At 49.9% G+C, this 23,358-nt stretch overlaps 9 protein-coding genes across 9 annotated transcripts; 3 read left to right on the forward strand and 6 right to left on the reverse strand.

Moving 5' to 3' along the window:
* Window positions 1-141: 141 nt before the first annotated feature.
* C7974DRAFT_441826 (uncharacterized protein) lies at window positions 142-1,197 on the forward strand (the record flags this gene model as incomplete). Its single annotated transcript, XM_046145381.1, has 2 exons — window positions 142-734; window positions 912-1,197. The coding sequence occupies 2 exons, from the start codon at window positions 142-144 to the stop codon at window positions 1,195-1,197; spliced, it is 879 nt and encodes a 292-aa protein (XP_045993058.1).
* Window positions 1,198-2,665: 1,468 nt separating this feature from the next.
* Window positions 2,666-4,477, reverse strand: C7974DRAFT_441827 (cytochrome P450; the record flags this gene model as incomplete). The annotated part of the gene is made up of 4 exons (XM_046145382.1): window positions 4,093-4,477; window positions 3,937-4,039; window positions 3,170-3,772; window positions 2,666-3,108 (listed from the first exon to the last, which is right to left on the reverse strand). The coding sequence occupies exons 1-4, from the start codon at window positions 4,459-4,461 to the stop codon at window positions 2,666-2,668; spliced, it is 1,518 nt and encodes a 505-aa protein (XP_045993059.1). The 5' UTR covers window positions 4,462-4,477.
* Window positions 4,478-6,712: 2,235 nt separating this feature from the next.
* C7974DRAFT_441835 (uncharacterized protein) lies at window positions 6,713-7,756 on the reverse strand (the record flags this gene model as incomplete). The annotated part of the gene is made up of 1 exon (XM_046145383.1): window positions 6,713-7,756. One exon carries the CDS (start codon window positions 7,754-7,756, stop codon window positions 6,713-6,715), a length of 1,044 nt encoding a protein of 347 aa, XP_045993060.1.
* Window positions 7,757-8,344: 588 nt separating this feature from the next.
* C7974DRAFT_379198 (uncharacterized protein) lies at window positions 8,345-8,738 on the reverse strand (the record flags this gene model as incomplete). Its single annotated transcript, XM_046140448.1, has 2 exons — window positions 8,345-8,441; window positions 8,494-8,738. 2 exons carry the CDS (start codon window positions 8,736-8,738, stop codon window positions 8,345-8,347), a joined length of 342 nt encoding a protein of 113 aa, XP_045993061.1.
* A 960-nt stretch (window positions 8,739-9,698) lies between these two features.
* C7974DRAFT_41405 (uncharacterized protein) lies at window positions 9,699-11,753 on the reverse strand. Its single transcript, XM_046143775.1, has 6 exons — window positions 11,243-11,753; window positions 10,765-11,031; window positions 10,481-10,716; window positions 10,177-10,427; window positions 9,980-10,126; window positions 9,699-9,794 (listed from the first exon to the last, which is right to left on the reverse strand). The coding sequence occupies exons 1-5, from the start codon at window positions 11,280-11,282 to the stop codon at window positions 10,063-10,065; spliced, it is 858 nt and encodes a 285-aa protein (XP_045993062.1). The 5' UTR covers window positions 11,283-11,753; the 3' UTR covers window positions 9,699-9,794; window positions 9,980-10,062.
* A 472-nt stretch (window positions 11,754-12,225) lies between these two features.
* On the reverse strand, window positions 12,226-14,202 carry C7974DRAFT_379199 (caspase domain-containing protein; the record flags this gene model as incomplete). The annotated part of the gene is made up of 1 exon (XM_046140449.1): window positions 12,226-14,202. One exon carries the CDS (start codon window positions 14,200-14,202, stop codon window positions 12,226-12,228), a length of 1,977 nt encoding a protein of 658 aa, XP_045993063.1.
* An 899-nt stretch (window positions 14,203-15,101) lies between these two features.
* C7974DRAFT_474792 (CHAT domain-containing protein) lies at window positions 15,102-18,508 on the forward strand (the record flags this gene model as incomplete). The annotated part of the gene is made up of 3 exons (XM_046146617.1): window positions 15,102-15,182; window positions 15,241-18,437; window positions 18,467-18,508. Exons 1-3 carry the CDS (start codon window positions 15,176-15,178, stop codon window positions 18,506-18,508), a joined length of 3,246 nt encoding a protein of 1,081 aa, XP_045993064.1. The 5' UTR covers window positions 15,102-15,175.
* Window positions 18,509-19,970: 1,462 nt separating this feature from the next.
* Window positions 19,971-21,340, reverse strand: C7974DRAFT_41439 (uncharacterized protein). The gene has a single exon (XM_046143798.1). It carries the CDS (start codon window positions 20,975-20,977, stop codon window positions 20,249-20,251), a length of 729 nt encoding a protein of 242 aa, XP_045993065.1. The 5' UTR covers window positions 20,978-21,340; the 3' UTR covers window positions 19,971-20,248.
* A 435-nt stretch (window positions 21,341-21,775) lies between these two features.
* C7974DRAFT_318529 (ATP-NAD kinase-like domain-containing protein) lies at window positions 21,776-22,984 on the forward strand (the record flags this gene model as incomplete). The annotated part of the gene is made up of 1 exon (XM_046138657.1): window positions 21,776-22,984. One exon carries the CDS (start codon window positions 21,776-21,778, stop codon window positions 22,982-22,984), a length of 1,209 nt encoding a protein of 402 aa, XP_045993066.1.
* Window positions 22,985-23,358: the final 374 nt, after the last annotated feature.

Below are 23,358 nucleotides of genomic sequence, written 5' to 3' on the forward strand. Positions count from 1 at the left end.
CAGACCCTAAGGCTGTTCTCTCATATCTCATCAATCTACCCCTCACACCCAATCCGCCAATTTGCTTCATTCACGTGTTGCGAAACCTCCTCTCACGAAAGATATTGCCTAGCTCCCTGCCGCCCCAAATCCACCAACAAAATGTCCACTCTCGCGATTGCTGGCGGATCGTCCGCCAGTCTCGGCCGTGCCCTGACAGCGGCGCTGCTCTCGTCGCGGACCTCTCCCGCATGGAACGCCGTGATCCTGTCGCGGTCGCCCAACCCGCCGTCTTGGCTGCGAGCTATGGACCCAGACAGCTTACGCACGCAGGTCCGCACCGTTGACTACCTCTCGACCGAGTCGCTCACAACAGCGCTCAAGGGCGTGCACACGGTCGTCAGTGTCACATCGGCGATTGACGGCACGCAGGGCACAATCCAGATCAACCTGCTGAAGGCAGCGCTGGAGGCAGGCTGCAAGCGCTTCGCGCCGGCACAGTGGGGCTTTGGCTTCAGGGGCTGGGAGAACGTTAGCTCCACTAAGTGGGCTTTTGAGGGCGTGTGGGAGGAGTGCGAGAAGCACTGCGGCGAGATTGAATGCGCCCGCTTCAATCACGGCTCGTTTATGAACTACATTGGCCACGGCATCTTCCCTGTGCCTGCTAAAGTTGACAAGGACACGCTGTTTGAAGAGATGAAGAAGGGCGGCGGCTACGCTGCCGGCGAGGACGCCGCGATCCAGGGCCTGGCAAGGTAGGGTGACCTATCTGACGGCTCCGGCGCCTTTCTTATAGGCCTAAAGAACGCCCTTGCGGAGCTGCCGCAAAAGGATAACGGCTCGTGGCCGCGCATCACGATGACGTCAATGGAGGACGTTGGCAAGTTCGTCGTGGCCGCGCTGGATCTGCCTGAGTGGCAGGACGACATGAGTATGGTTGGCGACACCGTCACCATGGGCGAACTGGTCGCCCACGCCGAAGCCGTCACGGGCCAGAAGATGCAGGTCAAGGCCATCACCAAGGCCGAGGTCGAGAAGCAGATGTCCGAACTGGACGAGCACAACTTCATGGGCATGCTGTGGTCCGAGTTCAGGTTGGCGTACATCCGCGACGACGAGGATGAGGTCATCCTGCGGCCTATCCTCAATAAGCTGTGCCCAGACGTGAAGCCTGTCAGCATCCGCAAATTCATGGAGACACACTGGCAGGCCATCTAGAGATTAATACTAAAACACTAGCTTTTGAATTTTAGGCACTCTTTTAGAACCTAAGATTATTAATCTCTCTACCTACTTAGCTTATGTTAGTAACGTTTTAAAGCTACTTTTCTATCTCTATAGCCTTGTTATAGGCTTTAAACTTAAAAGAATAGAGAATCTAACGTCTACTAGGCTAATTACTAATTATTCTACTAAATAGCTATATTAGTAATCTAGAGCCCTAATTACTAGCTTATAATAATCTATACATCTCTAGAAGAGTTACTAGAAATAACAAATAGTATCTATTGTTTAATTTAGCGCTTTGATAGTATAAATTACAAGAAAAATATTATTAGATAATTTTACTACGCTGCCTTATAAGCTGCTACAGAGATTTTGAATTAGATAACTGTTAATCCCAGTAGCTTCGAACTTTAAGGTGAACTGAAATAATCAAGGGCATCACTCCGCGCAATAAGAACCTACATGATTCTAGCACAATCCCATCCCAGAACAAAAGTCTTTGTCTTGAGCGTACGTAGCAATCATCACCGCACAAACCCAGCACATGTTCCGCAGCCCACTTCAATCGACCCAGCAAGATCGGTCCTAAGATTTGCGTAGCCTGTGCCTTCGCATTTGGTAGGAGATAAGACGTTCATATCCACTGAAGGATGATCCGTGGATATTGCGCCCGTCAAACACCTCGGTAGCCAGATCGATCATGACACAACGCGTAAGTTAGTACCAATAAACGATCTACCTCCCTTCATGTACTGTCGCACTTCCCCTATTCTTTGTTGCCTGTCGCTGCACAGGGTACCCGCACTGTCGACTCGCCAATGGCTAGGCGTAGTACTTTGGTATTGGCGGTGTGGCTGAGACATCACGAAAGTTGGCCAGAAGTTGGAGCGCCATTTGATCGCCTCCAGGATGTAAATGCAGGTAAGTATAACAGTCTCAAATCTTTATAGACATCCTACACTCGCAATTTCATCATTCGCTCGCTGCTTTCCGTTCATCACTCTTTCCCTATGACACGCGTTCGTCCATTCATTCCTTTTGCTCTGCATGGCAGATCAATTCAAAATTTACCAGGCTTTACACTACTCTTCTCGCCGTCATGGCCGCAGTCTCACCTGCTGTCCAGGCCACAGTTGTTGGGAAACCGTTCGGTATGGCCGTGGGTTCCACAGGAGGTGGTGACGCTACGCCTGTGGTCGCGAAAGACATCATGGATTGAGCCAATCATGGTTCGGCAACTTGTTCATACCTGGTTGAAACAGCCTCGAGGCGCTCCTCGACGATGATGAACCTCGTGTCATCGTGATCGACAAGGAGATGAGGTTTTTTGGTGGCGCAGGCAAGTGGCGGTAGAATACCTAGTACTTTGGCAGCATGGTAGTGACGACAAAGCACGTATGTAACTAACACACCCGTAAGGTTCATTGATTTGTTTGTTGTAGTTCAAAGTACATAAGTCTTATTCATAGGATAGAGAATTAAAGTCGATCTCCTCTTTGCGACGTCTAAAGCGCATCATGTTCCCAGGATCAAGGCACGTCTGCTCGCCAGTTTGGACAAACGGTTCCAAGTTTGATCCCGGTAGAAGCTCCCAGTCATACTTTGTTAAAATGTGGCAAAGAGCAATCTTTATCTCAAGAGCAGCGAAGAAACGTCCAGGACATGCATGGATCCCGTGGCCAAAGGTGAGGTTCTCAGGGCCAGTAGAAACAAGGAGAGCCTTTGTAGGATGATCAGTATTTTCGCGCATGCGAAGGTATCGATAAATGTCGAACTTCTCTGGATTAGGGTAAACCTCTGGGTCCAGCATCGCGTACGCATCCACAGCAACACGATCGCCCTTGTTGATAGTAAAACCGTCTGGGAGAACAACCTTCTTCTCTGCAACTCTCTTCATTGAGACTAGTTTTCAAAGGTTAGTAAACTAGATATCGATCTAGTAAGAAGATTGAAGATTACTTACGCAGCTGTAACGGCTTAATTCGCTGTGTTTCCTTGAGCGCACTATCCATGAGCTTCAAATTGGCGATTGAGCCTTTGGAAAAACCATCAGCGCCGACGACTGATACGATCTCCGCCCTTAGGTCATCAATAAGATGCGGCTCATTTCCGAGACGCATGAGAATCTGACTGAGCAAGTCGGAAGTCGTGTGTATGGCGCCGATTGTGAGAAGCATTTGGTATGCAGCGGGGTCGTATGCAGCTCCCTTGCTCTCTTCCTGAAGCCACTCCAATGTGTCTTCGAAGACCGGGACTGGCTTACCCATCTTTTTAGCTTCGGTTTTCATCCGCTCTCTCTCATCCAAAATTGGCTGAAGGATGCCGCGGATGCCATTGAGAAGCTGAAGGACTAATTTAGCATCTTTTGAAACCCATGGGATGATGAAGTGCAAGGATCTAGGCCATGCGAGGAAACTTTTCGTGGATTCGACAGCAGTAACGACGTATTCTTTCGATAATTCAATCCAGCGTTCATCGCGGCAGAGTTTGTCTCCAAGGAATATCTTTGATGACAAGCGGGACACAACTTTGAGTATGTCGTTCGTAATGTTAGTCTCTTTCCATTCTATAAAACTGTTAGTTTATGTAAAATGTAGGTATGCCCACTTATACCTAAAGAATTCCCAAAGACAATATCGAGCGCAAAAATGGTTTCATTAGAGAGTGGCTTCGATGTAAAATCTGGACTTCAGTCAGTACCGCGCATCACTTAGTACATTGTCCACTAACTTAATTGTTTGGTTAGTTGTTTCTTCACTACACGCTGAACCAGGTCCCTCTTATCGCCAAGGGTACCAAAAGGCTCAAAGCCAGCCAGATAGCCATGGAAATCCTAGGTCCTGAGTAAGCCTGAAAATCTTCGCAAAACAGATTTGTGGACCTCACCTCTGCAAAGGTTGTACCGAAGTGCAACGCTTTTTCATTTCGGATTGTTTGAGCGTACGAAGGCGGGAGCACAATCGTCTCACCCACATTGGTGATTAGTCTGTAAGGCTGCTTGCCATATTGCTTTCTAGCTTTTTCCACAACCTCGAGCCCGTGTGTTATGAATTCCACTTGACGAGAAAATGCCGTCCGGAAGCGGTCTGGGGGGTTCGCGAGAGGAATCTTGGATTTGTTGGAGGTGATGATGACGAGCGAGATCAAAGCCGCAACAGCAAGTGATACCGTAGTAATGATCGGCATCGACAGCTTGATTATGTCCAAGAATGGCAATTCCGATAAAGGAGTCATCGAGGGCTTAGGGTTCGTCATATTTGGGAACGAAAAAACTGATGGAATCTTTGATGAGAATACTTTCTAGATGACACCGGGTGCTTTTTATACCTTATCAACGACCCGCAGAGATTTAGCCCCGTGACACAGGTCAAAATCTCTTGCGTCATTATGCAATTAACCCTGCAACACGGATTGCCAGATGAAAGATGTTTTGCAATTTTCGGATGTACACGGGAGATTTCCCGTTCCCTAGGCAAGTCTTGACAAGGTATATGCGAAACACAGACGCATCTAAAGCTCAAAATCATATATTGTGAACGATGACTACACAGAACAAGAATGCATCATCCTAACGAGATATGATAACCGACGCCTCAGAAAATCTTGTCATCAATCTATCACATCAGAATCAAACACCCAAGTCTGCCGTCATGCGTTTCATCTTCATGCACCTAGGTTTGCGTGCAAGATAGAACCCTACAACAGCTGTCCCAATGTCCACACGTCCTTTGGGGGAGCGTAGCTGGATTATCACACTCTCGTACTTCTAGCAATTCGTCCGAAGAGTTAAAGGCCATCCTAGAACCCTGACATTCATACGGTACTCTCGCGATGCCAAATGCCCGAGATGGTCATTTGTGGGGACTCGTATGGTACTAGCATGTCATTCCGGCAAACAGTTTGAGCCCGAGTCAACAGTCATTGCTCTCAGCGAATAGTTAAATCTCTGTATCTACTTTATTGATGCCTGTACATGTACATTGATATGCAGAGTTCCTGAAGAATCAATATCGGAACAACTAGTGCACCGAAGCTAACGGCCTCATTGCACAATGTGGGTCTTTGACCCCACCCGTCTTTTTCCAAGCTGAACCGGATCCCCAGATTCTTGAGATGTCTATCGGGACCTCGCCTTCACACCCTGTTGACACTTCACAAATCCTCTGTTGATCCGCCCAAAACGACATGAACCTAGACTCATGACTACTAGCTTGTACTATATTTTAAAACACTGTGCCTTCATTACAACACTCTGCATCTCTCCTGTGTTATTTTCGTGACGAGTGTGTCTTAGTACCTTGATCAACGCTCTCGCCGGAACTATTTTCCTGAACCGCTCGACACTGCATTCATCATGACCGATGCGCTCGATCGTACGCGTAGCCTTCTACCGAACATTTTCGACCTTATTATGCCACAGCTGACATCGCCAATCTACACAGAGCACACACGACTAGGCCTTAAGCCAAAATCATTCTCCTCACAACCTTCCTAATTGCCTTTACAAGTCTCCTTGTGATGATCAGCTTAGCATCACTCTACACTTAACTTTCCATTCCGCAGCCTTCTTCGCATCCTATTATATTAAGGCAGCATTGGCATTGTGGTAGATTAGTTGCATTGCCTATTTGGAAAACGGTTGCGCATTTCGCAAATTCGCGCGCCAACGAGTCTTGGCCTGATGAGCTAGGGTGGTATTGCTAGTACGTAGTTAGCCTTGTGCGTTGCCTTGATAGGCTTCAATAGCCGTGCAAGATGATAGTCGTGCACGAAAACATAGTTCCGTACAGAGTAAGTTATTTGGAAGATCGGACTGTACCGTGGTCTTCGTCGACTTATGGTGCCACACACTACATGATGAACTGATCGAAGAGCATGGTCTGATTGTCCTGCGCAAAGTCCGACTGGTTTTCCAACCTGCTGCCGAAGCTGAAGGGACTTTCGAAGCATCCACGGTGTTCGACTTGGAAATGACTCTAGATGTTACCGGAAGTGGTTGTCTATGGAGCTATGGGAGGGACACAGGACCGACACCTGGGTCTCAGATGGCCTATGTTCATGGGCGAGTCGGTGCCAGCCATCCAGGCTGTTTTTGGTTCTCTCTGATCGCGTTGCAGTGCAGTCTTCTAGTCAAAAAACTATAGAGCATCCCACCAAAATATTTTGTAATAATCGCTATTGCATGTGGCTCCATAGTCTTATTGTTGAAGGGGTGCTGAGGTGGAAACTGAGCGTCGCGCGCGGAACGCGCGCGGACACGTTAAAATTGTTGAACTTGGGTCACAATTAACACTTGTGAAGACAACAATTCAAACGTCATTATTTGAAGTCTTTGAGAAAGTGTCAAAGGGGGCTGCAATTATTGCGCACAAGCTAGTGTTGGCACACCAGGTATTCACCAAGCTTCAAGCAGCCAACGAGGCAGCCACACGCCGGAAATCTCACCAAAGAAAGCGGGTTTAAGGATGGCCAGCGATTCATAAATATGCTAGGAACCTTATACATCTTACGTCTCTCTAAATCCAACAAGCTTATTGCTCATAACCCATAGCTTCTCCTCGCTCTCGGGGTCATACGTCCACCTTTCGTACCCGGGTTCCATAGGTCCGTAGCCATCTACAACGGGCTTACTAACTTGGCAATTTTCAAGATACAACCCTCCCCTTCCCTCCCACACGTGCGCTACAGCTGCCCACACCGTTGTAGCGGCACCCTGCTCTGGGGTTTTACGTGTAGCGGCTAACACAGGATCTTTTGCATAACTTGTTAACATTTCTTCTGGAACAAACTTGGATAATGCAGTGAAGATGACGCCAGGATGAACTGAAAGACCGTGGAGACCTTGCGCCCCATAACGTCGATCTATGTAGTTTGCAAACCAGATGTTTGCTGTCTTGGCGTGGGCGTAGGCACGATCTGGGTGATATTCGCCGTTGCGGAGCTGGAAGTTCTCAAGCTTAGGGGGGAAATAGCGATGTGCCATTGACGCTACGCTGACTACGCGCGAAAGAAAATCAGGCTTGGTGGATGCGAGCAGCGCAGGTTTGACGAGCTGGAAAAGCAGGAAGTGCGCCAGATGGCAGGTGCCCACTTGCAGTTCGAAACCGTCTTCAGTCGTGCCCTCCGGGCAGGACATGATGCCGGCGTTATTGATGAGGATGTTGAGTTGGTTGTTGCTGGCGGCCAGAAATTCGGCGGCGCATATACGAACAGAGGCGAGGGAATTAAGGTCAAGGTGGAGGAGCTCGACCTTTCCGGGCTCAAGGATGTCCCCAAGAGCCTTCTTGCCCTTTTCAATATCACGGGCTGTGGCGAATATGCGGGCACCAGTCGACTTGAGCGCGCGAGCGGTCTCGATGCCGATCCCTGAGCTGCAGCCAGTGATCAAGATGGTCTTTCCGATGAGCTTGCCGTCGAGATCTTCGTCTTTGATGACCTGCTCGGCAGTTGGGCGTGCATCGCCAGGGCCCTTAGGATCTGCGTGGACAGCAGCGTAACGCGTGAACTCGGGAAGGCTGTATTCAGCCGGATCAAAAGCTGGAAAAGGCATGTCGATGGGGAGACAGAAAGTCACAAGACTTGAACAGGAGACGTCAAGTTGAATTGCAAGAAGATTGCAAGAAGTGTGATTCTGGAGAGCTGCAGGATACAAAGACTAAGAATAATGGAAGAAGGATAGAAAAGCCTTATATAGTATACTAGCATCATGGATACTTAGAAACTGCTGCCGTAGTGTAATGACTAAGAGCCTGATTGAATAAGATATTTTGGAGGGGAGGATAATTTCGAACACAGCGATTTAGACCTGGGGGTAGGTAGGTCTCCGTTCAGATGTGCATCCTACCTAGTACTGTGTGCAATAACGGACGTATAGATGAATAATATGTGTGGGTTAGAGTTGTTCAGTCTGACTAAACAATGATTGTTGGTAACCTACGCGCATGATGCATCCAGCAGCGTGTAGCTTAACGCCGAACCTGCACACAGGGTAATGTGCAAAAAGTAGGCCCGACAGGAAGCTAGGGTAAGCATCTCCAAATTAGAATTATTTAACTAGTATAGCATCTATACACCTAGTACGTGTAAAAAGTTAGTGCACGCATATATTAAAATATACTACTTTATTAAATATAATGACTTAGTATTTAGTTATAATAATTTTTAACGGCGCCTGCTGCGGACATATTGCCGAGATCACGCTGACAGTGACTAGCACAGGCTGAGCTGTCTCAGTTCTGTGGAGATTAGCCATCAGATACACGCATCAGGCAAAGGAGATACACATACACTTGGGTTGGTGGTGGTGTAATGGTAGTCTGGACAGTGCTTGTAGCGGGTACCTGGAGCAAGGAGCTGCAGAACGAAGTTGCGGGCGCGCCCAGGGCTTTGACCGCTCCCAGAACTCCAGTAGCTGCCTTGCAATTAACGGCACAAGCGATGACTAGCTCGCCTTTAGGATGTGCGGATACGAGAGGACTATCCCGTAGGGCAACCGCTGCAAAAAGACTAACAGAGGCACTAAAAAACTTCATGCTTAAATTGGATCTGCCGTTTAAGAAATTTGGCAACTGGTATTTCTCAGCTACAGTTGGAAGGTAGCTTATGTACGATTACAGATATCTACCTACTCAGAAGTTATGTTATAAAGAGGATGCCAATGAATGGGATCAGTCCCAGCATCAGGTGGCTAGCTGAAAGACGGTTCGAGGCACGTATGGTTGCAAGCATGGCCTAGTATGATCCTGATTCATCAGGGGCCAATCTTTTTGGAATTTGGACATCGCGTATGACGATAAGGGTTAGAGATACCATGTCTACGTACTTGCATCGGCGTGGCAAAGCGATCTGACTTGACTCGGCATGATCCACGCGAGAATTTGCCCTTCTCGCCTGTTCATCTTCCAGATTCGGTTGATGGATCAGAATATAGAGTAGCGGGCAAGTACAGGGGCTCGCGTATGCACAAGATGGAACATGGCCCTTACCTACACATGCTGGGCAGATGAGATGCTTTTAGATTCCCACGTTCCATCACTGACGTGTGCAGCTGCCGACTCCATGTGTAAGACAGGGCCACAATAAAGACCTGTCACTATCTAGATAATCGAAGTATTGTTAACACTGACATTATGCAGGACAGCCGCGAAGTATTCCTCGTTAGTATCTAGGTACCGTGGTGCCGCCACTATGCAGCCTGTCCCGCGGCGATGCTCCATATCAGTTGTGGCCAGCGAATCAGAATCGCTTGCTGTCGAAGGCGCTGCGTAGCTTACGGCGTGCGTTGTACCGATACCTAGCGCCGCACGATCTAGCCACGCTTGACTACTAAGGTATTCGTTGGAGGACAGCAAACCATCACTGCATGTACACGTTTCGTGTAGCCTCATCAGATCTGTTAGTCTGACATGCTGTTCTCCTCTTGAACTTAGCTTGGGAGTCATCGAGCTGTCAGTGACTCCACCGTGAAGTAAAAACAGAAGTTTACTGTGCTGTGTACCTATGTAGGTCGACGATCCGGATTTAGTGGCGTTGCGTCGAACAGACATAGCCAGGTTGGGTCAGCTGATGTACGAAACCAGTCCATGCTTCTACATGCAGTATCAGCACATAGCGGCCTGATTCATATCGGGTTGCACGTAAAAATTCATCACGCCAACAGTAGTTGAACAAAAACATCGACGTCTTGGAGAAACATATATGCTTGCAACACATAAGAAGCTTCAGAAACTACAAGCCTATATCAGAGTAGACATTGATAATACTCAATACATACAAAGGCTTAGGACTGATTTTGCGAGTAACCACGTCCTTCTTGTAAATATCAAAGAATGAATTCATCCAGGTGAATCTTCCCACTTATTCATTCTCCTGGAGAGTGACCTTTGTATTCGTGATGAACACAATCAGAACCGTAGTGTATCTTTTACATGTAAGCCTTCTCTGGGAACAGGACTATGATAAGAAACTTACGTTGCGCCAGCTACCACAAGCTCAGTAATTTTGGCCCGTGTCGATCCTGATAAGACTGCAATAAATATGCTGGCAGCAGTGACGATTATCACAAGTCGGGCAGAAAGGCTACTGAGACAGTTGCAAGCAATGACTGGTGCAAGTAGCAAGGTGACAATAAATGGGGTCATCATCACTCGAGCAGCCTTTGCGACTGATGCTTGCGGCACGATGTGAACTCTTGGGTCACTTGACACTCCGAATGCGCGTTCCTGTGTGTTATCAGCTTATATGTTTGTTTCCAATCGGAAGCTAACGTAGGTACCAATCGTAATACTGGCCGAAGCCAAATTAACAATCTTTCCGTCAGCCTCTCTAGCCAGGCTACTACCGTATCATCCGTAGATGATATGCTCATCAAATCACCAGCTTGATCGAGATAGGCGGTTTCTGCTCTGGCAATACAGGTGGTCCCTGCGGTCCAATTCTGCAGGCTCGTAACAGCTTGAGGCCTGGCTGTTTCCAAGTCGAGTATATGTCGGCTCCTTAGGATGTAGCCGTCTATGCAATCTGTCAGCGATAGAGCGATGTAGATCTCAACTTTCGTACCGTAATCGGTGAGTGCTTCATCGATCTGGACCAGAAGCGCACTCCTCTCGCTTGATTCATTGATCCTGCAAGATGCTAGACGTAGTGGCTCGGCTTCAAATTCCTTCTTTTCTATCTCATGTAGTCGTCTCTCTAGTTTCGATAGTTTATCTTGTTTCATAAGCAATGTCCTTGCACGCAATTCAGAGAACCTCCGGCAGAGGTAGAAGTGATTGTGTGATGCGATCAGTGCCGAAAAGCGGGGGTAGCCCTTGGGCCTGGCTTCAACTTTGCCATGTTAGCTAATTAGTTTGTCATGATATACGTGATAGCCTACTCTTCCCTAGAGATCGGTGCTTCACGCAAGCTTTGACGGCCCTGCCGCTGCTTGCACAACTGCGGCCAATCAAACAAGATGTTAATTTGTCCCAAGTACTCTCTCTCGGTGAGCCTTTCACAGCCCTCGTCTTGTGTAAAGTTGACGGCTGTGCAATATTACCTTGACCAAGCTCTACATCAGAACTTCGGATGTCTGCCATTCCTCTGTACTAACAACTGGGGCAGCAACAGAAGATGGGGGAGCTCATGGAGAATTTGACGTGGTCTTATGACATGATCATAAGCTCATGGTCGGAGAAGGCTGTGCTGTCGCGTCTTTTTTTCCCGCGATTTCCGGTGCTGCACTATGCGTCGAATGGAACATAGAGCAGGACTGAGGACTAAAAAATCAGGTGAGCACTACTTGTGCCAAGTCCTTCTAGTGCGACGCATGTGCTATGGCTGTAGCTCGTATCTTCGTGCATGCATTTGTCCAGACGCGTTGATGTTGCCTCACTTTTGAACAAGCACCCATGCATTCTGCATGCACGTTCAAAGCACTGGCAATGAGGCAAAAAGGCAAAAAGGCAAAAAAGCAACTGCCATAATACAACGCTGGGAGTGAGGCTTTAAAGATGAGCCGCTGCGGAACTTGTTGGTCAAAACAGCTGTCGCTCTCATCACTTTCCCACTTTTGACATTGGCGACTGGCAAAATGAGTTCAGCCGGAGAGTAGGATTCACAATCTATGACTTTGCATACATGCTTATCGTCTCAGCGCAGCGCAGAAGCCTCAAACCAGCTATATCGCTGATGGTGGACGTCCCGAAATCGAACAATATGACAATGCAAGTCCTATAAATCATTTGACAAACCATCGCTCACAAAGTACCCATAGAATTCTGCACTTCGGCCTCATGACCAAGTAAAAATTCTAAATCCCCGACGCGAGGGAGTCTTCACAGTGAGGGAAGTCAGTGATGGGAAGTGTACGCTTCTCGACCAAAACGGCGTGCTTGTGGACGATGGTAAATGGTTCAACGAGTCAGACTTGGAGTTGGACGAATAGTGATTTCTTCTATCCACAATTTGCTTCTTAATGGTCAAGTTTTTTCCTGTGGATTTCATGCTGAAGTATGATATCCGTATCGAAGCAAAGGAGGTTCACGCAGCAATCGTACGAATCAAAAAGCTTTTCGTGGCCCATTTAGTGCCTTGTTCGCCCCGGAAGTCGCCGATCAAATTGGCGAGAGAAGCACTGAGGTTTTCCTCCTCGCCCCGGTGGCTTCCAAGAGAGCCGTTGATGGTTTGAAGGATGCTGGGCAAAGACCAGTGAAAGTGAGTCGCTGTATTGGTGATGAGGAACTTGACATGATCATCGCAGTGCTTTCCTTTGTTTTCTAGCACAAACTCGGGTAATTTCGTTTTCATGGTCAGTCGCATTGTGCCATTTTCACTCTCATACTTTGCAGGCAGCGTCTTGAATCCCTTGTGTGTCATTGCCGCCATTTCCCAAGATGGCTTGAAATTGAAAACGCCAACGTATAGCTGCTCTTTGCTTGTGTTCTCAAAGAGAAATTCTACTTTGTTGCCCTCTGCAATTTCGATCCTACTGGCACTGCCAGCGGACTGCGTACATTGGATGGAGAACGAGGCCATGAAGTGGGGACTGGGAATTCGATTTTCCAGCCCCTCGAAGTATTTGAACTCCGCGATATGACGAAGGATTCGCACAACCTTTGTCAACGCGTCGGCTGATTCGCGCCATATTACTGGGATAGGAACCACCCTTTCCAGCATTGCGTCTACGATCTTAAATCGATCCTGAGAATCAATGAGTACATGATAAGCGCATGATTCTCCGATCTGGTTTTGAGATGCCAATTGTGTCTCAACAAGACGTAAATATCGGAGTGCCTCATGAGGAGCCAGTTGCATCTCGTTTACGAAGCCAGGTGGTACTCCAATGGAAACGACATTTGGAGAAAGACTCGTCATAGGCTCCACGTTCCATTCACCTATACTCCGTTCTTGACAGTAACCTTCGATTTCTTCAAGATCAGAATCCACGGCTCTGATTGTAGTAGCTCGCATGTTTGCAATCTTACTTTCGGGCTGATGGATCTGTATGGTATTTGCGACTTCGGTCGTTGATGCGTAGAACTCATCACCCTTGGCAATGCCGTGGAGTTCTCCTGCTCTCAGATGCAGCCCCCCATTGAGATCTCTGTACCCGTGGAGAGTACTGCCTGCTGGAACCAACAAAGACTCGCCGAAGAGAACAGTACTTTTGCCATAGCGCATTGGAGTCTGTCGTGACCATTGAGCCGTGAGACTGGTGCTGAGCTGCTCTTGGATAGCAACATGTGTGACGCTTATGCCATTTTTAACCAGCAGGTTCAATGCATGGAGCAAGTGGTGTGTAAACAGGCCTTGGTATCTTCCGTCCAACTGGGTCTCAAACGTACGTTCCTCTGGAGCACATGCGCATAGTACGACAAGACCCTTGGCATAATCATGCCAGTTGTGCTCTACATTGGCGTCTCTGGTGATGTCTGGATCTTGCGAGCTTGATGTCATAGTTTCTTGTAATGTGCCAAAAGGCACAGTCCGATCATAATCGAGGCAACGGACACGTAGGTCGATTCGATCATCGCTTCGAACTATAGCGCCGGAGAAGCAGCAATCCAAGATAAGGGTAACACTAAGGTCGTTTTTTATCATTTTCTCCACTTTGTCATATAAAACCTTGAGTCGGAGGACCTTTTTCCCGCAACCACTGTCAGGGAGGAGAATCAGAGCAGACGTCGAGCCTCCAATATGCGCGCCGTGACCAGCATAGTAGATGATTACCCGGTCTCCGCGCTCAGCCTCCGTACTTATGCGTTCAAGCTGATATTTGGTATTGGTGTAGGTTGGCCACAAATCCTTGGCTTCTTGAGGAGGCTCTCCGTTCGTCAAGGGTTCAGACGCAGTGAGTGCGACAATATCCAATTTGGATCCGAGGCTCAATTCCAAGTACTTCATCATAGAATTTGCATCATTGACGCAGCCTTTCAAGTTTTCCTGGGGGTCTGAATAGTAGTTTATACCAATCACAAGAGCCCAATGAGTGATTATCGAAGGCTGCTTTGGTGTCATCCTCGAAAGAGACGTCTCGAAAACCAATGAACAAAGTCGCCACAGATGAGGCGGTCGGTACTGTGTGGATCACATCGCAAGAACTTTGGTCCGAAGTTGCGGAGATATGTATTTGTAGTAGAAACCCACGAAAGCAACGAGAGAGGTTGCCTCATTTGCTGCGCGATGATGTTGCGTCGCATCGGGAGGTCACCAGCAGCCACGTCATACGCATATTGGGCACAGAATCCATACTGTGCCAGTGCAGAGTGGTGAGTGGTGAGTGGCACATGCACTATAATATCGAAGATTGGTGAGATGCATGGCTGCAGTCGTGGTTGGTCTTATTTCAAGAGGGTGGTGTGCGGTGTGGGTACAGGCGCGTTGTGGGACCTTTGCCTTCTGTGCGGGGTCATACAACTCTGCCCCCGACCAGGCTATTCAACGTAACACGTGCGTTTAACATCTACCTAGGTGATTAGTAGATCTAGTTCTATAAAATCGATAGAATTGGTTTGTTTTGCAGAAGAGAAACGATGCCATCGATCAGTCGACTGGCACCAATCGAGGTAGGCCAGCACAAGGGTGGCAAATGCGCCCAACGACAGAAATACATGCATCCACGGGCATTGCATAGCCTCGCCCAACACAACTCCCTAGGTGACTTGTTCATCACGACAAGGTCTGGCCCTGCAGGCTTGATGCAATCCTTCCAGTAGACAGTATCTTGGTGGTGCACAGAAGTTTACCTGCAGGCTATGGTGGCCAGTTACATTGTAGCACTGGGCGCAAATCAATCAGGCTGAGTAGGTATGTCAGCCTTCGCCTTGACCAATCATATGATTCAGATCTTCACCGGTGATGAGCGAATCCGCAAAATATATGTACGGCCACATGTAATCGAACATCGCCTGCTGGAAAGTTCAAAATCGTATCAGTTTTAGAGCCCACACGCATCAATACTGGATTCAGGACCGTTCAGCGAGGCTTCATCATGCCCTGTATGTCTGAAATTCTGTAATCTCTCTTGGAATTCTTCTGAGCTGAACTCATCAACAGCGCGTTCTGAAGACGACCCCCACTACACCGGGGAAACGGTGTTGCCTGCACAAGACGACTACGATCTCCTGATAAAGCACAAATACGTTGCCATTTGGTTTTCGTTGCGTTATGAGAAGAAGCGCAGGCTCAGGGATCTTGACCATGCTACCAGCGTTTTCAGACATGCTGTTGACGTCACCTCTCCAAGCAACCCGATCCGAATTACCTTTCTGAGCGGTATTATCGGCATGCTCTCCCAACGCTTCAGTATCACGCGTTCGATAGTCGATATCAACGATCTTGTTGATGCTGTTAGTTTGAAGGTCGATGCTACCCCTAGTGATGATCCCGACCGAGCAGCCAGGCTGACCGACTATGCCACCGTACTGCAACAACGATATGGTCTCACGCGCTCAACTGATGATCTTCACAAAGCTGTCAACCTAGGTAGCCTTGCGATAGAAGCCGTTCCCGAAGGTCATCATCTTCGGGCAATATTGTTTGACAGCTATGCGAAAACGCTTGCGGTGCGCTCCTCCGCCATCGAATCATCACACGATCTGGACGATGCTATCAAAGTCAGCAGTCAGGCTATAGAATTGGCTAAGAATGAGTCGGAAAAGAACTCCTGTTGTCAAACTCATGCGATATTGCTTCAGAGGCGTTTTGCTCAAACCGGTACGAGGCAGTACATCAATGCTGCTATTCAGATGGCCGAGATAACAGCAAACGCTGTTCACGCCAACAGTCCGCATCGACTTTTCTATCAATCAAGCCTCGCAAAACTGCTTCAGATTCGATTTGGCGAAATAGGGTCGCTGAATGACCTAGACCGGGCAATCGTCATTTTGGAAGACGTCGTCAAAAGCGCCCCTCAACATGACCCAAACCGACTTGACAACATGACATCTCTCTGCACATCTCTCGGTCAACGATTCTTCCAGACTGAAGCATTGAGTGATATCAATCGTGCCATCAGCCTGAGTAGCAGCATTGTTGAAAGCACTGCAGAGAGTGATCCTTACTACGCCAGACATTTGGCTAACCTTGGTAACCTAGCTGGCACACGCTACGAACTCACTGGCTTGATTGATGATCTTGACCTTGCTATTGACGCTCTTGACAAGGCAGTCAAGCTCTCCGCTCATCTACAGCCCCACACAGCTCTCTCCGTGGACATGGACTCCAACGAAGGCGGTCTGTGGATAAGCCTAGGTGCTTGGCTGGCTCAGAGATATGAGAGGACTGATAATGAAGAGGATTTGAACCGCAGCATAGAGTTTAGCAGGACAGCAGTTGCTAAGACCCCACTCAAAGATCACATCAACCAAGCCTTGCATGCATACCACCTTGGGAAACGGCTCAGAGCACGTTATGAATTGATTGGAAGAGAAGAAGACATCATAGAGGCTCTTGAACTTGCTCGAACAGCTGTCAAACATACACCAGACGACCACCCCTGGAAATCATCTCACTTAATTGGCTTAGGGGAAGTGCTTTTTGCAAGATACGACCGGCAAGAGTCGGAGAGAGACATCGAGGAGGCCATCTCCCTCGGTCTACAAGCGAAGGAGCTCATTGATCAGAATAGCCCTGGGGGAGCCTTGGTCTTGGCCGCCTTGGGTCGCTACTTTGGACATCGATTTCACAAAACAAGCAACAGATCCCACCTCGACAATGCTCTTTTCTACTTCAGTCAAGGCGTTTCATGTGAAGCTTCTTCGCCAATTTCCCGCGTCGATTCCGCACGACATGCTGCAAGGATTCTCGCAGATCAAAGCAAATGGGAAGAGGCGTCTAGCATGCTGAGAACAGTCGTGGAACTTCTGCCACGCGTGAGCCCTCGGATGTTAAACAACAGCGACAAGCAACAAAGGCTTAAGTTGTTCTCCGGTCTAGCTTCTTTCGCTGCAGCTACTTCGCTACAAGCCGGGGAAGACGACTTCAGTGCCTTAGAACTGCTGGAAATGGGCCGTGGTCTTATTGGGAATTCTCTTCTTGAGCTACGGACTGATATCTCGGAGCTCCGAGAGAAGTATCCAGATATTGCAGAGAGATTCGAAACTCTCCGGGACGAGCTGGATTCGCGTCAAACACAAAAACATCTACAGAAAAACGGGTTATCCTTCGATAAGCTCCAAGGCAATCGACTGATTGAGGCTGACGAAGAATTGAGCAATCTCATTGTGGGTATTCGAGACTATCCTGGCTTTGAAAGGTTTCTTCTTCCGCCAACCCGAGAAGATTTCCTGCGTGCTGCTGAGAAGGGACCCATCGTCATAATCAACATGAACTACTATCGTTGTGACGCATTTCTCATTCAGCAAGACAAGATCTCGACACTTCCTCTCGCGAACCTCACAGAAGAGGAGATCAACCAGAGAGGAAGCGGGAAAGCGAGGAAAGTCTCAGTGCGATCAGTTGAAACTCTAGAATGGTTGTGGACGGCTGCTGTGGAGCCTATCTTGACTGCGCTGGGTTACCAGCATGCACCTAAGACTGATGATTGGCCGCAGGTATGGTGGATACCTACCGGGCCATTGAACCACTTTCCAATTCACGCCGCCGGCTTGCATATCAAAGGGAACTCTACGTCCACACTCGATAGAGTCATGTCTTCGTACACTACTTCCGTCAAATCCCTAATCGCCGGGCGTAACAATACCTTGCAGAGCGCTGCTCGTCCGAATTCTGGGCATGCTCTCCTCGTAGCTATGCGGGTAACTCCGTCCCTAGGAGCCTCGAGTATCTTGGTTAATGCCGATAGAGAGATAGAGATGCTGACTAAGCTCTGTCCCTCACTGCATCTCAAAGCTGTGATACCGTCCAGCCGGCAGAAAGACGAGATCATTCAGAGCCTGCGAGATTGTTTGATTTTCCACTTTGCAGGGCATGGAAAAGTGGATAACTTGGACCCTGCGAAGAGCCTACTGCTTTTGGATGACTGGAAAACCCAGCCACTAACTGTCGGTGATCTTCGTGACATGAACATGCATGAGAGCGGTCCATTTCTTGGCTTCCTGTCAGCCTGCTTTACAAGCGCTAACAACGAAATCACGCTTGTCGACGAAGCAGTACACTTGGCTGGCTCCTTACAGTTAGCAGGGTTCAGACATGTGATAGGCACACTCTGGGAGGTTAAAGACAGCCACTGTGTGGAAGCTGCCCAGATAGTATACGAGACTATCCGCGACGAAGGAATGACTGACACAGCGGTATGTCGGGCACTACATAAGGCAGTTAGAAAGATGCGAAGAGATTGCTTAAGGCAGCATGGAGGATCTAGAGATCTTGAATGGTGCGACAATGAGGAAGATGGCTCAGAGCAAGAGCTGAAGCGATCATTTCCTACCTATTGGGTACCTTACGTTCATTTTGGTGTGTAGCACTCATAAATAGATGTATTCTTTCCTTCGCGATTCAGGTCCGATATCCGATTCTGTCAGCCACTGTTCAGAAAATAAGCCCGATCGGAGATGTACGAGCCTTTATGTCACACATCGGGTGATTGGGAAACAACATCATACTAAACACGTACTTCAATCGCGGCAAGGTTCGACTGCAAAACAACGAACTTATAGCAAGTCTTCTGTATAACTCAGTGATGGGCTGAAGCCCCACTTCCAAACGAACAAGCAAATCTTGGGTTCTCTGTTCGCATTCGAACTGTAACGAATTTGGAATACAGCCACTAATCTACAAAAGAGATACAGAGATGTTAGCCTCCCGATTTAACGTTTGCCAAAGTATGTTAATTACTAGCAGTCTTAATTTGTGATACATTTTCTCTATTCAGTTCAACCCCGTTGACCAAGCTTTTCGACATTCGCAACCGACTATCAAGTTATCCTGATAGGAACTCAATAGAACAGCCAGTGTGTGGACCGAGTGATTGATATTCTTCAAGAGTCCCATAGGTGACCCTTGCTCACCCACGGACAGATTCTGTGGGCTTTTTTATCGCCAGAGCTATCTTTAGTTGGTACCATACTATTACATGACCAAATCTTTGACCTTGTCCCAACCATGGTTTACCTTTTCTACAGTCATGTTTTGAAAGGTTTACAATTACCCTCGCACATCATACACCCGAGATTGTACAACATACAACACATATGATATACATTGTACAACATAACACAAACGACATCATACACCAAAGATCACACATCACACACGGCAGACAACACCACCAAAAAACACAGCAACTTTGCCAAAAGCCACACAGCAAGACCCCCAAAAGACACACAGCAGAATGACCAAAAGCCATCAAACACAACCCCCCCCCCCCCCCCAACCACTTTAGCCACCCCTCCCCTGAACCCCCAGTCCACCTTGCTCGCGCCTCCTCGCCCCTACTCCCAGCGCCCCTCGCACCCGACCTGAAACCCCGCAACACCTGCGCCAGAGCGCGTCCCGCCCCTCAGCGGCTCCGTCTGCAGCCCGCTCACCTCTTGCTTTTGCCCTAGCGCTGCGCCGCGGCGTCCAGGGTGACGGCGACAGCGTGATATGCTCCGTGGGCGGAGCACTATACTACCGAAGATAAGAAGCTGTGGGGCTTGTTTGCTGAGGCGTTTCTGGTGGAGGGTGGGAGTGTGGTGAAGCGCGAGTTCAGGGGGTGGGCGAGGGCTGCAGACAACCGGGAGCGTGAAGGGCGGAGAGATTGGCGAGGTTGTGGGTGGAACTAGCTGAGAGAGAAGGGAAAGGACGAAGGATGGTCCGATGGATATGTGAAGTCGATAAGATGAGGCTGAATGGGAGGATGCGAAGAAGTAGAGGATATGAAGATTAAGGTTGATAATGCCTCGCATTCTGTGACGATGCATCTCCGTGTTCAGGATGTCGACAGCCTGGACTGGGATGGAACGTGGCAAGTTCAGGCATAAAACAGATCTTTTGAACAAAAGCAAAGGTATATACTCCTTGACAGTCCCAATCCCAACAAACACCGGTCGTACATGAGGTATCATAAGTCTACGCTCCCGTTCGACCACAACCGCCTTGTGATCACGGACAACTCATCCTCTTATATCGCCTCCCTGAAGACGCTCCTCCTGCTCTCCGTCGGACTGTTCTCGTCGCTATTCGCGCTCTCCGACTTCTTTTGTGTCTTGATCTGCGGGACCTGGGGCATCTGAGCCGTGGCTCCACCGTGGTAGCTTGTGTCCTCGCCGTACGTCAGCGGGCGCGGGCTAACGCCACGCAGACTCGTGGCATTCTCGTCGCCGAATGGATCGTTGCGCGCGGTCCTTGCGTCGAGGTGATCATCGTAGCTGTCGCGTGTGCGGCTGCGTCCGCGCTCCTCGGAGGGCTGGGGCGCGTAGTTGGTAGACGCGTACGGGTTGGCGCCGCGCGCGGGCTCGTGCAGACCGAGCTCCTGCTCCTCATAGTATGCCTCGTCGCCAACACGTGCTGACCACGCCTCGTCCGGGTCGAGCCGGCTGCCAGCGCCGCGGCCTCGCTGTGCGCCGCCAGTCGCTGCGTAGTCGCCCTCGTAGGCACCCGCGGCAGAGCGGTTGTTTCGGTTCTTGAACTTGCGCACTTGCGTGTCAATCCATCCCTTGATGCCGGTTGGTGCAGGACCAGGGTAATTCGAATCGCCGCCGCGCGAGGCCTTGAAGGCGGCAATCGGGTTCATCGACGGCGGTGGCAGTCCATTCTTCTTGGCGTTCCATTGGGCATAGAAGTACCATCCAAAATAGGCGCCCGAGACGAGCAGAAGCAGGATAATCAGGAAGACCCAGCCGCCGTTCATTGTGTCGGTGTTGTGAGGGTGCAAGTGTTGGTGAGGTTGGGCGTGCGCATGCGCGAGGCTGCCTGTGCGGCACGGGCAGGTGAACCTTGTACGTAGTCGGTGCGACACTCGGCGCGGGTGCGGCGGAAGGACTGCGATTCAGCAGAGAGACTGTGAAGAGAGTAGACAGTGCAACAAAGGGCAACGCTGATTAAGGTGTCGTTGATGAACCGCTGATGCTGAGTCCCGAGCTGCCAAGCGTCCGGCCGTGACGTAACCCAGCCTGGAAGCTGACGGAGCCACTGAGCAATCCCGCTGGCGGTCGTCTATTTTAGGCGTGCGAGAGCTCGAAATATCAACTACCAGCGTGGGGAATGTAATGTTCCAGACTTCCGTCGCACGTCTCTGTTCCTGCCTCCTCCACAGCCGCTCTTTCCTCGAACATGACGTACATGGTTAGCGTGCACAAACAAGCGGAGCCAAATGCGGGTGAGAAAGAAATGGACCCCTGTCGCTCCTGCTGGTCACGACATGGCCAGTTATCGCAACTCACCATGGCGACCAAGTCTTCCATCCCACAGAATTGTGCGCTGTCTATATTTCGCAATTGAATCTTGATCTGAGGTTTGTTTTACCGTTTTCCAGCAATCTTCTGTGATATCGTTGGAGGGCAGAGCTGGTCACGCAACAATGTGGGGGCTTACTAACTGACAGCCAGTGTGCGGTGCAGGCACGATATCTTGCAACATGACTGAGCCACAGCGTGAGGAATCAATCAGCAGCCAGAACGAGCAGCCGGAGCCAGAGACCCCTCAGTACATGAACGTCTCGCTGCGTGGCTCAGATGGGTCAACCTCCATCGACGCTGTGCTAGAGCTCAACAAGGACCCAACTAAGCACCCACGACTTGCGAAGATCACCAAATCGTCGACTAGTGATGTCAGCGACGTATTATCTGAGATTCCTGAAACGCACGTCATTGTGTCGACTGGCTCGGGGCACCAGGCCGCAGCTGTCTTCTACGATGAATGTATAAGCCCCCTTCTCGCCGCAGTCTACCCCCAAGACCACCAAACCTTCCACGTGCACACCACAACATCAGCAACAAGCGTCCTCGAGCTCGCCATCACCGTCTTCTTCCCAAAGGCAAACGCAGGCACACCTCTCCGCATCCTCCTCCTCTCCGGCGACGGCGGCATAATCGACCTCATCAACGGCCTCACAACCCACCCCTCCTCCCCCTCCTACACGGCCCCCCAAACCCTGCTCCTGCCCCTCGGAACCGCAAACGCACTCTTCCACTCCCTCAACGCCGGCAACCCACCCACATGGGGAATCCCCGCACTCACCTCCCACCGCTCCAAACCTCTGCCCCTCTTCTCCGTCGCCTTCTCGCCCGGCGCCCGCCTCCTCGTTGATGAAGCCCGCAGCGAGGAGGAACTCGCCACTGACCCCGCATCGGGGCACCCATCGCTGCACGGCGCCGTGGTGTGCAGCTGGGGTCTGCACGCGTCGCTCGTTGCCGACAGCGACACAGCCGCGTACCGCAAGTTCGGCGTCGAGCGGTTCAAGATGGCGGCGAATGAGGCGTTGTACCCCGCGTCCGGATCGCCGCACGTCTACAAGGCGAAGGTGTCCGTGCTGCGGGGTGATGCGTGGACGGCGTTACCGGAGCAGGAGCACTTGTACACGCTAGCGACTATGGTGTCGCATCTCGAGCAGCCGTTTTGCATTTCCCCGCGCTCGCGGCCGCTGGATGGGAGTCTGCATCTTGTGCATTTTGGGCCGACGAGTGGTGATGAGGCGATGCGGTTGATGACGCTGGCGTACCAGGGCGGGAAACATGTGGAGGAGGCAGCAGTGCGGTATGAGGCCATTGATGGGTTGCGCATTGAGTTTGAGGGCGGGGAGGAGGAGGGGCGGTGGCGGCGGATTTGTGTTGATGGCAAGATTGTGAGGGTGGAGAAGGGTGGGTGGGTGGAGCTGCGGAAAGAGACACGGAGGGTGTTGGATGTTGTTGTAGCGTAGAGCGGCGGGAGTGATAGGAGATCGACTTACGTACTGACCGAACCTCCAATATCAGTCTGGATTCAGTCCCACTGTGTCACATCTATATAATAACTTCAGTAAGTCTAACTGCTGCTGCAGGCGGCCCCAGACCCTGTAAGGGGTCCCGAACGAACCGTCACGATTGCTGCTACCTATCAGAGGTTTAATGTTTAATCTTTGTGTTTACGCCCGCAGGAGGCCTCCAAAGTTGTCGATTTTTAGCTGTGCACTGTTAGCGTTGCCCTGTTCTGCCCCTGTAACTACCTGGCCCGCCATTTTCTCCGGGACTACGGGGCCCGAAATCTCTGCTGTGTCCTTTCGGTCCCCTTTACGTTCCGCAACAGGCTTGTGTA

Source organism: Boeremia exigua (genome assembly GCF_020726555.1).
Source record: "Boeremia exigua strain MPI-SDFR-AT-0100 chromosome Unknown C7974scaffold_11, whole genome shotgun sequence".
Taxonomy (NCBI): domain Eukaryota; kingdom Fungi; phylum Ascomycota; class Dothideomycetes; order Pleosporales; family Didymellaceae; genus Boeremia; species Boeremia exigua.

What these genes read in the sequence shown, in the direction of transcription:
- C7974DRAFT_41439 (XM_046143798.1), bottom strand. Translation starts at nt 20,977, where the DNA reads ATGAACGGCGGCTGGGTCTTCCTGATTATCCTGCTTCTGCTCGTCTCG.
- C7974DRAFT_41405 (XM_046143775.1), bottom strand. Translation starts at nt 11,282, where the DNA reads ATGGCAGACATCCGAAGTTCTGATGTAGAGCTTGGTCAAG. An exon ending in TGAAGCACTCACCGATTACG is followed by an intron (nt 10,717 to 10,764) that starts GTACGAAAGTTG and finishes CAGATTGCATAG; the next exon opens with ACGGCTACATCCTAAGGAGC. An exon ending in TTCGGCCAGTATTACGATTG is followed by an intron (nt 10,428 to 10,480) that starts GTACCTACGTTA and finishes GATAACACACAG; the next exon opens with GAACGCGCATTCGGAGTGTC.